The sequence below is a fragment of the Lissotriton helveticus genome, chromosome 4_2 (assembly GCF_964261635.1).
Source record: "Lissotriton helveticus chromosome 4_2, aLisHel1.1, whole genome shotgun sequence".
In the NCBI taxonomy this organism is placed as follows: Eukaryota; Metazoa; Chordata; class Amphibia; order Caudata; family Salamandridae; genus Lissotriton; species Lissotriton helveticus.
Window position 1 is genome coordinate 21,769,259 of NC_136064.1, and position 13,701 is coordinate 21,782,959.

Consider the following 13,701-nt stretch of genomic DNA (forward strand, 5'->3'; position numbering starts at 1 on the left):
GAGAGGATGTCCCACTTATGCCTCATGGGTTCTTCCAGACCCATAATCATGCCCTTGAGGGTACGGTTGAATCTCTCAACCAACCCATTTCCTTGGGGGTGGTAAGGTGTGGTGAACTTGTAGGTCACACCACACTCTTGCCAAAGGGATTTCGTATATACTTGGATATGAAATAGGTACCCCGGTCAGACACCACCTCTAGGGGAATCCCACTCTGGATAAAATTCCCATCAGCGCACATCCCACCACGAGGGCCGTCACTGTCCTTAGAGGGATGGCTTCCGGGTACCGGGTGGCATGGTCCACCAGGACTAGGATAAACCTGTTGCCCATGGCTGTCCTGGGGTCCAGTGGCCCAACAATGGCAATTCCCACTCGCTGGAATTGGGTACTGAGCACAGGGAATGGCTGGAGAGGAGCCTTCTGCTTCCTCCCACTCTTTCCACTTGCCTGGCAAGTCTGACAGGTCCTGCAATGAACATCTGAGCTCTTGCACATTTGGGGCCAATAAAAGTGGATGACAAGCCTTTCAAAGGTCTTGTCCTGCCCCAAATGTCCTGCCAAGGGCACATTGTGAGCCAGCCCCAGTAGGAAGGCTCCGAAGCTCTGGGGTACCACCAGCACACGGGCTGACCCAGGCTCAGCAACCTTAGGCTCTGAATACAGGAGGTCATTCTCCCAGTAAATGAAATGTGTTCCAGACTGATCACCGTTGGCCTGGTCTGCAGCCTGCTGCTGCAGACCTATGAGAGAAGGACATTCTTTCTGCGCCCTGTAGAATTGTTCCCTGGAGGGGCCTCCTTCCTGCTGCCAATCGGTCAGCTCAGGCAGGTCCCCCAGTTCAGCTATCTGTTCCCCTGTAGGTTCAGGACATCCCCCTCAAGGTCTGCTTCCTCCTGGACCGTGGGAACAACAGGGGCCGGTTTCCCGCGCCTCCTAAGCCTTCTCTCTAAGGCCGGTTCCTGGGCCTCCCTCTCAGGCTCCAGGACCTCTTGAGCACCCCTACTGGCTGCCATTGACCGGGTGGTCACGCACGCCCAGTCAGGTAGACCCACCAGCCTCAGGTGAGTGCTCTTCTCCACCTTCTCCCAAGGTGAACTCACCAAATTGTTCCCCAACAAACAGTCTACAGGAATGGCGGTTCTCACAGCTATTTGAAGAGTACCAGAGACCCCCCCCCCACTCAAAGGGAACCTGAGCTATTGGACACTGACTCTCAGTGTTGTCGGCGTTCACAACTCGGCAGAATGCATGTGGGACAACCTGCTCCTCAGACACCAGGTGATGCTTGACAGCTGTCACACGGGCTCCTGTATCTCTAAGAGACCCCACCGTTTTGCCATTAATGGTCACCCACTGCTCATATTTTTTAGTGTTACTGGGCAGTTGGCTTTCTGGGACCATATCATTGAGACCAGGGTCATCTCTGCGGGACCTTCCCCCCCTTTGGACAACCCATGCCTCACTCAGGGATACACTAGCCATCTGCCCGGGGGCTGCACTCGGGGGTGCAGGTTTACCAAACTGGCGACACTTAGGATCATTGGCAAAATGACCCAGTTCACCATGCTTGTAGCACCTTGGGGGCCCTCTTTGAACAGAGGGACCTGTCAGGGCCCCGGTCGGTTTCTGGGGTGAGGGAGGCTGAGAACCTTTTCCTTGGTTCCCTTGGGGATTACTTTGGGGCCATCTTTGGAACTCCCTCTGTTTACCCTTGTCCCCCCACTCTTCTGCTGGGGACCCTGCCCACCCTTGGCGGAGTCTCCAACTTGACCCTATTGGACCCTGGTACTGACTCAGCGGTCCGCCTCCTCAGCAAGCTTCCTAGGGTTAGTCAGCTTGCTATCAATCAGGTGCTGGCGTAGCTCAGGAAAACAATTACTAGACAAGTGCTCCCATGCAATTAAGTCAAAGAGACCTTGAAAATCATTAACTTTGCCACCCTTCACCCAACCATCCAGTGCTCTGCAGAAAAAGGTTACATACTCAACATACGTACTGTTAGCAATCTTTGTACAACCCCTGAACCTCTGTCTGTACAATTCAGGAGTTAACCCATACCTGGTCATCAAAGCTTCCTTCATGTGTGGGTAAGAATTCTGAACCTCAGAGGGCAAATCTAGCAGTGTGTCCCGCCCCTCACTAAGGAATCGCCCCCACAACCCCGCTCCCCAATCTCTCTCAGGGACCCGGTGGGAAGACATGGCTACCTCATAGGCCTTGAACGACCTCCCTATGTCGTCATTCTTAAAAAATTATTTCACCACTTCTTTTGGTATGTACACCCTAGATTCTACCTGCACTGGCGATGCGCTGCCACCAGAGGGAGGAGATTCCATACTTTTAGCTTTCAGCTCCAACTCCCTTAATTTCATTTCATGCTCCATTTGAATTCTTCTCTCTTCCAGAGCCAGCTTTTTGCTTTCCAGCTCCAGTTGCCCATACAATTTAAGTTTTGCCAACTCCATTTCATGTGCTCGGGTTTCCTTCCTGTCTGCCAACTCCTCTGGCAACAGGACTCAACCAAAATCAATGACGCTTCCTGCTGGTTCAACATCCACCACATTCTCAGGTGCCCTTGACTCAATCAAGGCCCTCAGCGCCTTCCGGTATTGGGTCTTGTTTCTACACCCAGATGCAGAAACTCCAAACTTTTTGCAGAAGCCCAACAGCTGGGCTAAGGTGTAGCTCTCTAGTCTTTCCTCTTCCCATTCTATTCCTTCAATGTCAGAGACTACAGATGCTGCCTTTTCTATGCTGTTTGGAGCAGGCATGATTTTTCTTTAAAAAAATGGAGATCTCTCAGCAAAACAAAAATCAACAAGCATTTACAATGCAATGGTCTCGGCATTATTAAAGGTAGAGCTATTGGCATTGCTCATGATTTTTTTTTTAAATCATAAATAAATGGCATTGTCATTTACATTGCCAATAGCTTAATCGTTAAATAAATGGCATTGTCATTTACAATGCCAATAGCGTCATTGTTCGCAAATGCAGGACCTATTGCATTTACACCCACACAGAGCCACACACACAAAGCCACCCACACAGCCATACAGAGCCACCCACACAGAGCCCCCCACACACACAGAGCCCCCCCACACACATAGCCCCCTCACACACACAGCCCCACACACACACACACAGAGCCCCCCACACACACACAGAGCCCCACACACACACACAGAGCCCCCCACACACACACAGCCCCCACACACACAGAGCCCCACACACACACAGAGCCCCACACACACACAGAGCCCCCCACACACACAGAGCCCCCCACACACACACAGAGCCCCCCCACACACACACAGAGCCACACACACAGACACCCAGAGCCCCACACACACACCCAGAGCCCCCCACACACACCCAGAGCCCCCCACACACACCCAGAGCCCCCCACACACACCCAGAGCCACACACACACCCAGAGCCACACACACACTCAGAGCCACACACACACACGCAGGAGAGCAAGCACAGCGAGGGGGCAGGGAAGCAAGCACAGCCAGGGGGCAGGGAAGCAAGCACAGCGAGGGGACAGGGAAGCAAGCACAGCGAGGGGGCAGGGAAACAAGCACAGCGAGGGGGCAGGGAAGCAAGCACAGCAAGGGGGCAGGGAAGCAAGCACATCCTGGGGGTGTGCCCGGACTGACCTGTGTGCGTCCTCAGATGAGCCTTCAGGTGGGAGCACTTGCCATACACCTTGCCAGAGCCTGGGTTGGGGCACTTGTGCTTCTTCTGGGGCATCTCCGGGTCGCTCCTGTCCCTTCTATGCTTGGTGTTGAGTCCTTCTGGGTGCCCTGAGCCGGTCACGGGGAGGTCGCATCTGTCCGCCGGGCTCCCCCCCCCCGCCGGGCCGGGGTTGTGCTGGTTCAGGTCTGCCGGGTCACGTCCAGCAGGGAGGCAGTGTCCCCAGCAGCCTCTCCCGAGGGCAGGGAAAAGGGATTCCCAGGTCTGGGAACTGAGGGCGGCGGGAGGATAACTCTGGGGAGGGCGTGCATCAGCGCTGCTGATGTGAATTTATTGTGTGCCCAACTCAGTGCTCCAAGGGGAGAGTGAGCCTGCACCTCCGTGACCTTGCGGGAGGCATATCGGTGCTCCGAAGTGCCCACACGGCAGAAAGAAGACGAGACCTGCAGCCGATAAAGGGAGCAGACATGGGGGCGGGTACGGAGGGGGCGACGGAAGCTCCACGGAGGGAGTGGGGGCGGGGGGCAAAGGACCAGGAGAGGAGAGTAGGGCACAGAGCCATGCTTGGTGGGGAACGGGTATCTTCCCAGGTCCTTAATGGTGTGCCATGGAGCGCTACTTGTGTGTTTGCCGGTGTACTGCGAGCTGGAGTTTGTTTTAATCTTGACTAAAAGGGGTCTTGTCATGGTTGAGGTTGAGCCGGTTCTTGGTGCTACAAGTTGCATTTAATGTCATGCAGTTTTTGTTAGACTTGCAGTGACCTTGAAGTACAGGACAATTTTATGTAGTGAGCTTGTGTATGGAAATGCTCACTGTAATTGTCTAGTACACCTTGTAAGGCCTTTATGTTTATATTACATATGATGGTAGCCTTGTAGGTCCCTGTTTTTACCAGCACAGGAATTAAAGGAACCCTTGCCGACTGTGGACATGACAGGCATCGACACTGCCCGCAAGGAATTTAAGACAACTTAGTGAAGTTCATGACGACTGATTCATGAATAGGGAGTTCCAATCCGCGGTGTGCAAAACTAAATGGCTCACTTTGAGGCTGGTAATGGGGCTATGGACAAGGTCAGTGGGGCCAGGGTGGCTAGGCTTGTTTCAACCAGGATGGAGTTTGAAGTGTTGCTTCTGTGCAGGAGTGTGTTTTTCCCCATATCATGGTCTAGAGCGAGATTACCAGTTGCAGAGCAGGCAGCAATCCTTTTTTTTTTTTTTTTTGACGGATACGAATGCTCATCTAAAACATATTCTGTGCCTTACAAACAGGGTATGTAACAACAGCTCATCTATAGCATATAATAAGGGATGTCAGCTTAAAATGTACGCTGAGTAATGAAAGCCTTCCTAAAACACAGTCTGCTAATGCATGTCAACTCAAAATGCATGACGTGCAATGACAGCCTGTAGTGTAGTTCCTATATTCCCAATAGGCCCTGCGCATTGGAATAATATACACAGCAGTGTAGACGTAGCACTGAGGTCATCTAGGTCTCTACTGACTATATTAGACCTAATTAGGTTTGCCAGCTAGCTCAGAGGTCACTAGAAACTTTCTCGAATGTTCAGGAAAGAGTTAACTCTCCGGATTTAGACAAGAAGAGATTAGCTTCTGACAACCGCATAAACATGGCAACTTTGCTCCCTCAGGATAAAGAGTATATCTCTAGAGTCGTGTGAAAACAATAGACAACTATTTTACTCAGTCTATTGTGCATACTTGGTTTCACCAGAGTGCAGAGAAATAGAGAGACGGGCGTTTTCAATAAAAGGTGATATTTATTGAGCAGTCTTCTTTCTCATGCAAGAGAAATTAATTGCCACAATTGCAATACGTATCATGAAGTAAAGTGCGTACAGTAAAAGGAGTATTATGAAATAATACTGTAAAAGCATTGATATGGTTTCTTAGCCATATGATACTTTAAAATGGATAAAATATATACAGACATAAAAACATTGACTAACGTACTTAACTGGTGCTTCTAATATACACCTACCCCGGTGTACCTGACCTAAGCCTAATACGTGGGAAGGAGTAAGTAAGTTGCAGTTTAAGTTAAGTTGGTTTTTGCCAAGAATCTGAATCAAGAAATCTCTTAAGGGTTTAGTCAGCTCCGTACCTTGGTTCTAGAATGTAGGAGGTCTTGTATCTCTCTCTCAGGACTCGATCTCCCAGCAACCCGCAAGGGTGACTGGAAACACCAGAGCTGGATTTCTCGGCAGGAGAAAAGACAGCGTCTCTCTCAGTGCGTCAAGGGAGGGTCGGCTTCCTTCGGCTCTCGCATCAGCTGGGCATCGGGCAAGTAGATAGCCGCTCTGCTCCAAACCACTGTGTGTTTGCTTAAGGCAACTTTGGTATATTTATACCTGAAAGGTGCCGTGTTTGACGTAAGGTTGGACATAAGACGTCACTAAGAACTAAGAGTTCTTTCTGGACTCCAGGAGTTCTTGTGCAAATCAAAACAAAAGCAGGGGGAATTCCCAGGCTGCTGGAGGCTTGGTTTGTTTAAAGAACGCGTTGTACTTTCTAGGAGTCTATGGGAGTAGCCTTGCCGTATTTAGACTGCATGGGCTATGACTAGATATGGAAATGATTCCTATGCCTTTATTAGGATATCTTTTGTTATAACCACATAAGGGCATGAATCGGGGATATCTAATTAGGGTCCTAGATAGATTCACAACACCCACTCCACGTATTATGTCAATCATTACTAAATACTAAGCAATACTAAACATATAACGATGCATGTGTTTTCCAACCCACCCCAAAATACATGAATTGCATTTGAAATGGTGTATGGTATATACACGAAAATGAGTATTGGTACTGTACGTTTTTCAAGCAGTTGTATCATTCAGTTAAATGCATATATAAATGGCTGAATGATTTGCGAAAATTACACATGAAATGGCTCTAAATACAGAAAAGAAGGTCGAGACCATTTCATCACATATTTATATAATACTGTACATGTGCTAGAGGCTGAGGTAAAATATTGTCTCTAGAAGCTCTGTTCTTTAAGAATAGTTCTACTTTAAGCAGATTACTGTGTGCCAAAAAAAAAGAAGTAAATATTTTGGAAATGGAAAAAAAATAATTTCTCTTTCAGGGGAAAAAATAGTTCCAAATGTTTTCAGTAGTTTTTTTTATCAAAATTGAAGGCCACATTCAGAGTTCAGGGAACGCTGTGTGCTCGTTGCTTAAAAAGTTATTCTTTTTGTTCAGAGGAGAACATCATTTCAGACAGGCTTGCGAAAAATTGGTCTACAACATCAGGTGAAAGTTCGACCAGATTTGAAAAGCTGAAACAGTGCATATGAGAGAATGATTGCTATCATCGATGTCTGGATCAGCAATGCTCTCAGAAGGTTGTACCTGTTTGGTGCTGCTTTCCTCTCGTACTTCACCGCCACCTACTTGTAATGGTAAAGTCTCAAGGAATGCCGTCATCAGAATAGGTAGCCGCTGGGGACAACACGTTGCATGAGTCGTTACCTGACCTAGCAAAGTATCGATATCCATTGGTACTGCTGATGGTAGTGTAAGACAGACGTCCAACACACATTCTTCTCCGCATAGCAGACATCGAAGCACAGGTAAGATGCAATCTTGCCAGATTGGTCTGAATGAAAGAAACCAAGTTTGATTCAGATCTCTTAGCCGGGCTAATCCGAGGACTCTAGTGATTCGGTATCGGTAGCGTACTGCTAGGATCGTTTCTTAAATTGTAGCTGGAGTTTTGTCTGTGGCTTGGCTTGCCATATCGGAGCAGAAGGATCAAAAATAAAATTCCTGCTACGAGTCCCAAAAGAAGAGGCAGGCCGCCGAAAAAGGAATGCGCAAAATTCGGGAAAATGCCCAGAACAGTTTCAATGGGTGCTAACAGTCCCGAAAAAATTGTCTTAAATACATGTGCGATTCCACTGGTATCAGACATGTTTAAAATTTGACCTAATATTTCTACGAAATGCAGGGGGCAATTTGTAGTTAATAGGGAATGTATCTCTGCCGCTGTCCTTGCAACTTGCAGATCATACGTCTCTTTGGACGAGGTTAAAGGCACAGTTGTCTGTAAAAGAATAGACTTCATTCTGCTTAAAGTATCAATTCGAATAGAAGAGATATTCAAAGAAGGCCATATTGCCGCCTCCATGTCTGGATTGCTGTTTGGATATAATACTTGCATACAGCAAGTGACCATGGAAGTAACGCTCAAGAGATAGGCTTTTCCTGGCACCATGCCACAACAGCTGTGGTCACTTATTAGAACATAACTGCCGTTGGAAAGGTGTCTGAAAAATGGCTCTATCTGTGTTGCAGGAGTGCCGTGCAGGTGACATGAAAGGTTATTTGATGAACCTTCGCAGGCTCCATGCAAGTTAATACCTTGACACAGAAGTGTACCGCTTAGTGATTTTTTACTATTTTTATCCACTAAGAAATACCTCTCTTTTCCCTTCACTATAACATTTGTGTGTATAAGGTAAATTCCATGTTGACTTGATGTATCCTTTACCCAACCTTTCATACAGGCCTGCTGGTATATATTTTTGCAATACTTAAGCTGGAAAGTTGTTATTGGGATTGTAATCGTTCCATGTATTATCCATTCAATGACAGGTCTCTCTGACATTGTCAATGGTAATCTCTCAAGTTTTTCAATGCTCAGAATCGTATAGTCTGCTCCCTTTTGTGTCAAACTGATTGGTTTATCAGTAAGGTTAAAGATAGAAAGTAATGACGTTATGTTGATTAGACGCCATGGCACGTAACCTGAACGCAGGTTTTGCAACGTCCAGCCAAGTTGTACAATAGAACGCAATTGGGACTGACCATGTTGTAACATTAGTAAGTCCTGCTCTATTATATCAATAGCAGATGATACAATGCTGTCCAGTGAATCTATTCTGGAGGACAGAGTCGTTAACCCATTGTCCACTACAGAAAGGGATCTTTCCAAATTCATACGATCAATTTCTCGTATTTTTTCTGCTGTTTCAATTTGCGTCACTTTCCAAGCTTCGTTATAATCAGCGTATATACCGGCATATATGAAACGTTTTTGACGCTGTTTACGTGGTCCCAGTATGAAATCACGCAAGTCAGCACCGTCTTTAAGTAGTGTCAAGTGTTGCTTAATTTCTGCCAGTGTGGATTTCTGTAGCCATTCGAGGCATAGTTTCCCTACACTGTATGTTGTAACTATCCCTGGATGTTGTCTCTGAGAATATCTTGGGTCTGGCCTGGTCTGTTTAAACCCCTGTGTTTTGTTCAGGAATCTATCTTGACAGTTATTTGTGTCTGTGGGCCAGATCAACCATTTTCTCCAATCAGGATGTGTTCTGTTTTGGTGTAAAATATGGGATACGTCGATCTCCACATCTGTAGTGCTATTACTATCAGGCATGGGCTTCGGAATAGACGGTTTGTTTAAGTCTTTAATCTTGGCTAAACCATGACAGGTTGTCTGTTGAATGGTGTTATTCAAGAATATTATTTGTTCTGGGATCATGCAGGCTCTAAATAATGCTTCTAAACCTTGTACCTGCCAGTCTTTTGAACCCCAGATGGTTTTTGTTTCAATGTTGTTTTTCCAAACTTCAAAACCAAATGTGGACATTTTTTCATAAAATGTTTTTGAATATATCAATTCAGTATTTGTCAACATTGTTTTCATTCCTGTCTTATTTAACATTTTGAAATAAAATGTTTCTGCATCACTTGTGTTAAACCCTGAGAAGTATAGGAATTTCTTAAAAAATGTTTTCGAGCTGCCTTTTGGCGATGTTGCACAATGTTCCCATTGATTATAATTAAAAACATTTCTAGGTTGAGCAGATTTATGCAAATAGTGATGACCATAATGATTATAACAGTACATTTCTTCATAATTTGATGAACCCTGCAAGTAATCATGTTCTATAAATTTGGCTGACATTACTAAATCTGACATCATATTATTAATATTTTCAAAGTCCCAATCATCAGAGAAAGTACTTGGTGTCACAAAGTCACTTAAGGAAACCTTAAATTGATGTGGATATTTCAAGAGCTCAATTGGGCCATAGATTTCATAATCCGTTTTGTCCCATGCTACCCCACCGGGTATTGGATTGGCTGTGATGTTCACTGATGACAGTTCTCTTTTCTCGATGTGAGAGGATCTGTGAGGCTTTAGGACCAAGTTGATGTTCTGGCTTGCTGTGTCCATTGTACTATATTTTCCATCAATAAATCTACCCAAACATAAAACCATGATGAGCCAAAGCAGGAGGAAAAGTACACCTAACACAATCCAAAATTCAATCCATGGTGAAATCAGATAAGTTTCTTTTAGTTGATGAAAAAGTTCAGTCATTTTTTCTTTGAAAGTTTTTGTTGCTGGCGTTTCTTCATGTTCACTTGGATCATCAGAAAAGTCATTGAAATTGATGAAGTAGCCAGATGCAGTTCTGTCAATTGTTGGAATTGCTTCCGGATTCTCATTTGTCTTTGCATTTTTCTTTGTTTCATTAGCATAGTCTGAGGCTACATCGTTGTAGACTGGTGTTTCTTGACAAACTGTTGCAATTTGTGTTTCAAGAGGCACAAGTTCCATGGCTTTGTTGCATAGTCCTTTTTTGTTCACTGCAGGTTTATCAAAAGTGATTAGTCTCTCAGTTTGAACCTCTTGGATTGTAGCAAGATTTGGTCTTCTGCTACTTCTTGGGAGTCCACTGGGCCTTCTACCTATTATTGGCCACATGATTGTGGTTTTACCAGGTCGATGGATACAACTCTGTTCTCCTTTTTACCAGCAAGGGGCGGTAGTACTACTTATCTTGTTCCGCTGACAGCTAAGACAGGTACTGCTTTTCTGTAAGAAGGCCCAAATTCCTTCTTCACCACGATCTTCTCTCTGACTAGATCCCCAATCTTTGGAATCCAGACAGGCCTTGCTGGGACAGGTGGTTTCTCTTCAGTGGCTGTTGGCTTTAACTTTATATTACTCAGACTTCTTCTTGTTTCATTTAAGTCCTGTAAAACAGCCAAACGATCTTTGATATCAAAGGCTTTGTCTTCTACCACTGAAGTCTGACAATCTAAGTCCTGAATGTGCATTCTAGTGCCGAACAATAGTTCGTAAGGAGTGATACCTTTTAGAGAATTTCTTGGCAGATTGTTAAGACTATGTTGGACACTTGTTAAATGTTTGACCCACCCATCACCCAAACCTAATACCCTCACCGTTATAGATTGCTTTATGTCCCGGTTTTTTCTTTCCACTACCGCATTTTCCTCAGGATGGAAGGGAGTACCGCAGTGCAATGCCCATGCTGGTCATGGCCTCTTTTTAAGCTCGAGAGCTAAACGCAGGACCCTGGTCAGAATGCCCCTGACGACCGCACCGAGCCGCTTATCATTGTAGATTCAATTACATGATACGAAGCCGTTCTCAAGGCTCCCGGTCTCCTTAGACAATCCCCCTCGAGGCAAAGAATCTACGGCCGCCATCTTGGAACGGGGCCTGGACAGCGCTTTAGTGGCTGGGCGATTTGGGCCCTCCCGCTATAAAAGAGCCTGTCATTGTCCTTCCCCAGATAATTGATTGCAATTACTCCTGAGGCGGAAGCCGGGAGGTTAGAACTTCAGAAACAGAAAAATTGTTATTTTTATGCACTGCACTTTATCATAGCATAGCGCTTTTTAAAAAATCGGCATAATTGCTTTTTATAGTGTTGTAGTGTAACTTGTGTAAACTGCCCCTGATGACCGCACCGAGCCGCTTATCATTGTAGATTCAATTACATGATACAAAGCCGTTCTCAAGGCTCCCGGTCTCCTTAGACAATCCCCCTCGAGGCAAAGAATCTACGGCCGCCATCTTGGAACGGGGCCTGGACAGCGCTCTAGTGGCTGGGCGATTTGGGCCCTCCCACTATAAAATGGAGTCCTCCTGCCGTCCACGCAGCGGGCGGGCGCGCCGATGGCGTGCCGGAGGCGCGCCAGAGGCAAGCCCGTCTGGGCCCGTCCGGGCCGGGCCGGGCACAGGGCCACCCACCATGCCCTTTTCTCGAAGTCATCGAATCAAACATTCACGTGACTACCTTCTACAATTCTGCACAGCCGCCTCAACCCCTATCCCACCACCCTCGCTTCAGGGTGAGTCTTCATGGAAAACCAATCGCCACCCACCAAACCCGGTTAGCCTCGCTCTGCTGAACTGTAGATCTGCATCCAAACATTCTCTAGAGATCAAATTACTGATCCAAGACATTAAATTAGATATACTTTTCCTCACGGAAACTTGGTTGACGTCTCATTCCGAGGCTGATATTGTCAATATGCTACCCCACGGCTACCTTGTACAGCACCAGAACAGAAGGAAGGGAAAAGGAGGTGGTCTAGCGATTGTATACAGAAACACCTTCGTATGCAGGCTACAAGAGGGTGGAATCGAAGACTGCGAAAGCGTCCACTTTTCCCTCCAAATAACCCCTAATAAATCCCTTTCGGGTACTCTCATATACCGACCACCCGGCAGTCTAGGAAATTTTGTCAGGTCATTGCTAGAATCCACATTCTCCTCCTGTACCTCGACTTCCAATTTTATCTTGCTTGGAGATTTAAATCTCCATTTCGAGGACTGCACAGACAAAATAGCAGGGGATCTCATTTCAGAATTAAAGGCACTTGACCTTCACCTACTAAACTCAGAGGCAACACATACCAAGGGTCACCTTTTAGACCCTCTCTTCGCCAACCTCTCTAAAATAGAAATCCTACCCTCACTCCCCCTTCCATGGTCTGATCACTCCCTCATCCCATTTACTTGGCAAACTATTTTACACACTCCCCAAACCCCGATCTCCAGAGAACAGGATAGAATATGGTCCAGACTCTCATTTGAGCGCTGGACCCAGGAATTAACACTTTCTGCCCCTCCCGCAGACCCTGACCCTGTAAAAGCAGATGAAAACTTCACTAGATGGCTCACCTCCACTCTGGATGCAGTCGCTCCCAAGAAAAATCTAAAGAAAAAAAGTAAGACCTTCAAATCCCCATGGTACTCACAAGAACTAAGGAACCTTAGAAAAATTTGTAAAATCCAAGAGCGGAAATGGAGGAAAAAATGGGACCCCCTCATCAAGGAAGAATACAAAAAAGCAATGAGGACCTATAAATCAGCCCAAAAATCAGCCCAGGCTTCCTTCTTTGAAGAAAAAATTAAAGCTGCATCTAACTTACAAAATAGTCAAAGAGCTACTTAAAATTCCCAATCCCCCTTTAACCCAGCAACCCACAGTCGCTAGATGCAACCAAGTAGCATCTTTCTTTCAAAATAAAATTGCTAACATCTTACAAACCATCCAACATAAAGCTGATAATAACCTCCCTGCCGCCTTGTTACCGCCCACAACTGGCCCGACTCTAGATAGTTTCAACCAGCTGTCCAATGAAGACTTTCTGAAAGCTCTTTCAGACATGAAAAGTGGCTCACCTAATGACCCAGCCCCCATCCGTATCCTCAAACAAGTCGGACCTACCATCTCACATCTAGCCACCAACCTTATTAATGCTTCTCTCAGCCAAGGAGTGGTCCCTCCTAATTGGAAACACGCAATAGTTAAAGCTTTACAGAAAAAAACAGGCCACGATCCTTCAGATCTTTCCAACCTTCGCCCAATCTCTCTCTTACCAGGCATAAGTAAGATTGCAGAGAAGGTGGTCAACCAGCAATTGTGGGCTTTCCTTGAATCCAACAATCTCCTTTGCCCCTCGCAAACAGGTTTTCGTCCTGGTCAGGGGACCGAGACCGCTCTTCTGAAAGTGGTCGAGGAAGCCAGATGCATCTTGGATTCAGGAGGATCGGTTTTACTAATCCTCCTGGATCTAAGCGCTGCATTTGACACGGTGGACCATAAGATCCTGATCCAGCGACTACTTGGCCTAGGAGTGAGGGACACGGCACTTTGTTGGCTTTCTTCCTTCCTTAAGGACAGAACCTT

At 46.3% G+C, this 13,701-nt stretch overlaps 1 protein-coding gene across 1 annotated transcript in view; it reads left to right on the forward strand.

The window, feature by feature from the left end:
• LOC144752160 (V-set and immunoglobulin domain-containing protein 4-like) overlaps positions 1-13,701 on the forward strand; it is a 345,686-nt gene that overhangs the window by 137,401 nt on the left and 194,584 nt on the right. Inside the window, exons 5-6 of the mRNA XM_078640087.1 lie at positions 1,059-1,093; positions 10,871-10,884. Of these exons, the coding sequence (XP_078496213.1) occupies positions 1,059-1,093; positions 10,871-10,884 (49 nt within the window). The remainder of the gene's footprint in view (positions 1-1,058; positions 1,094-10,870; positions 10,885-13,701) is intronic.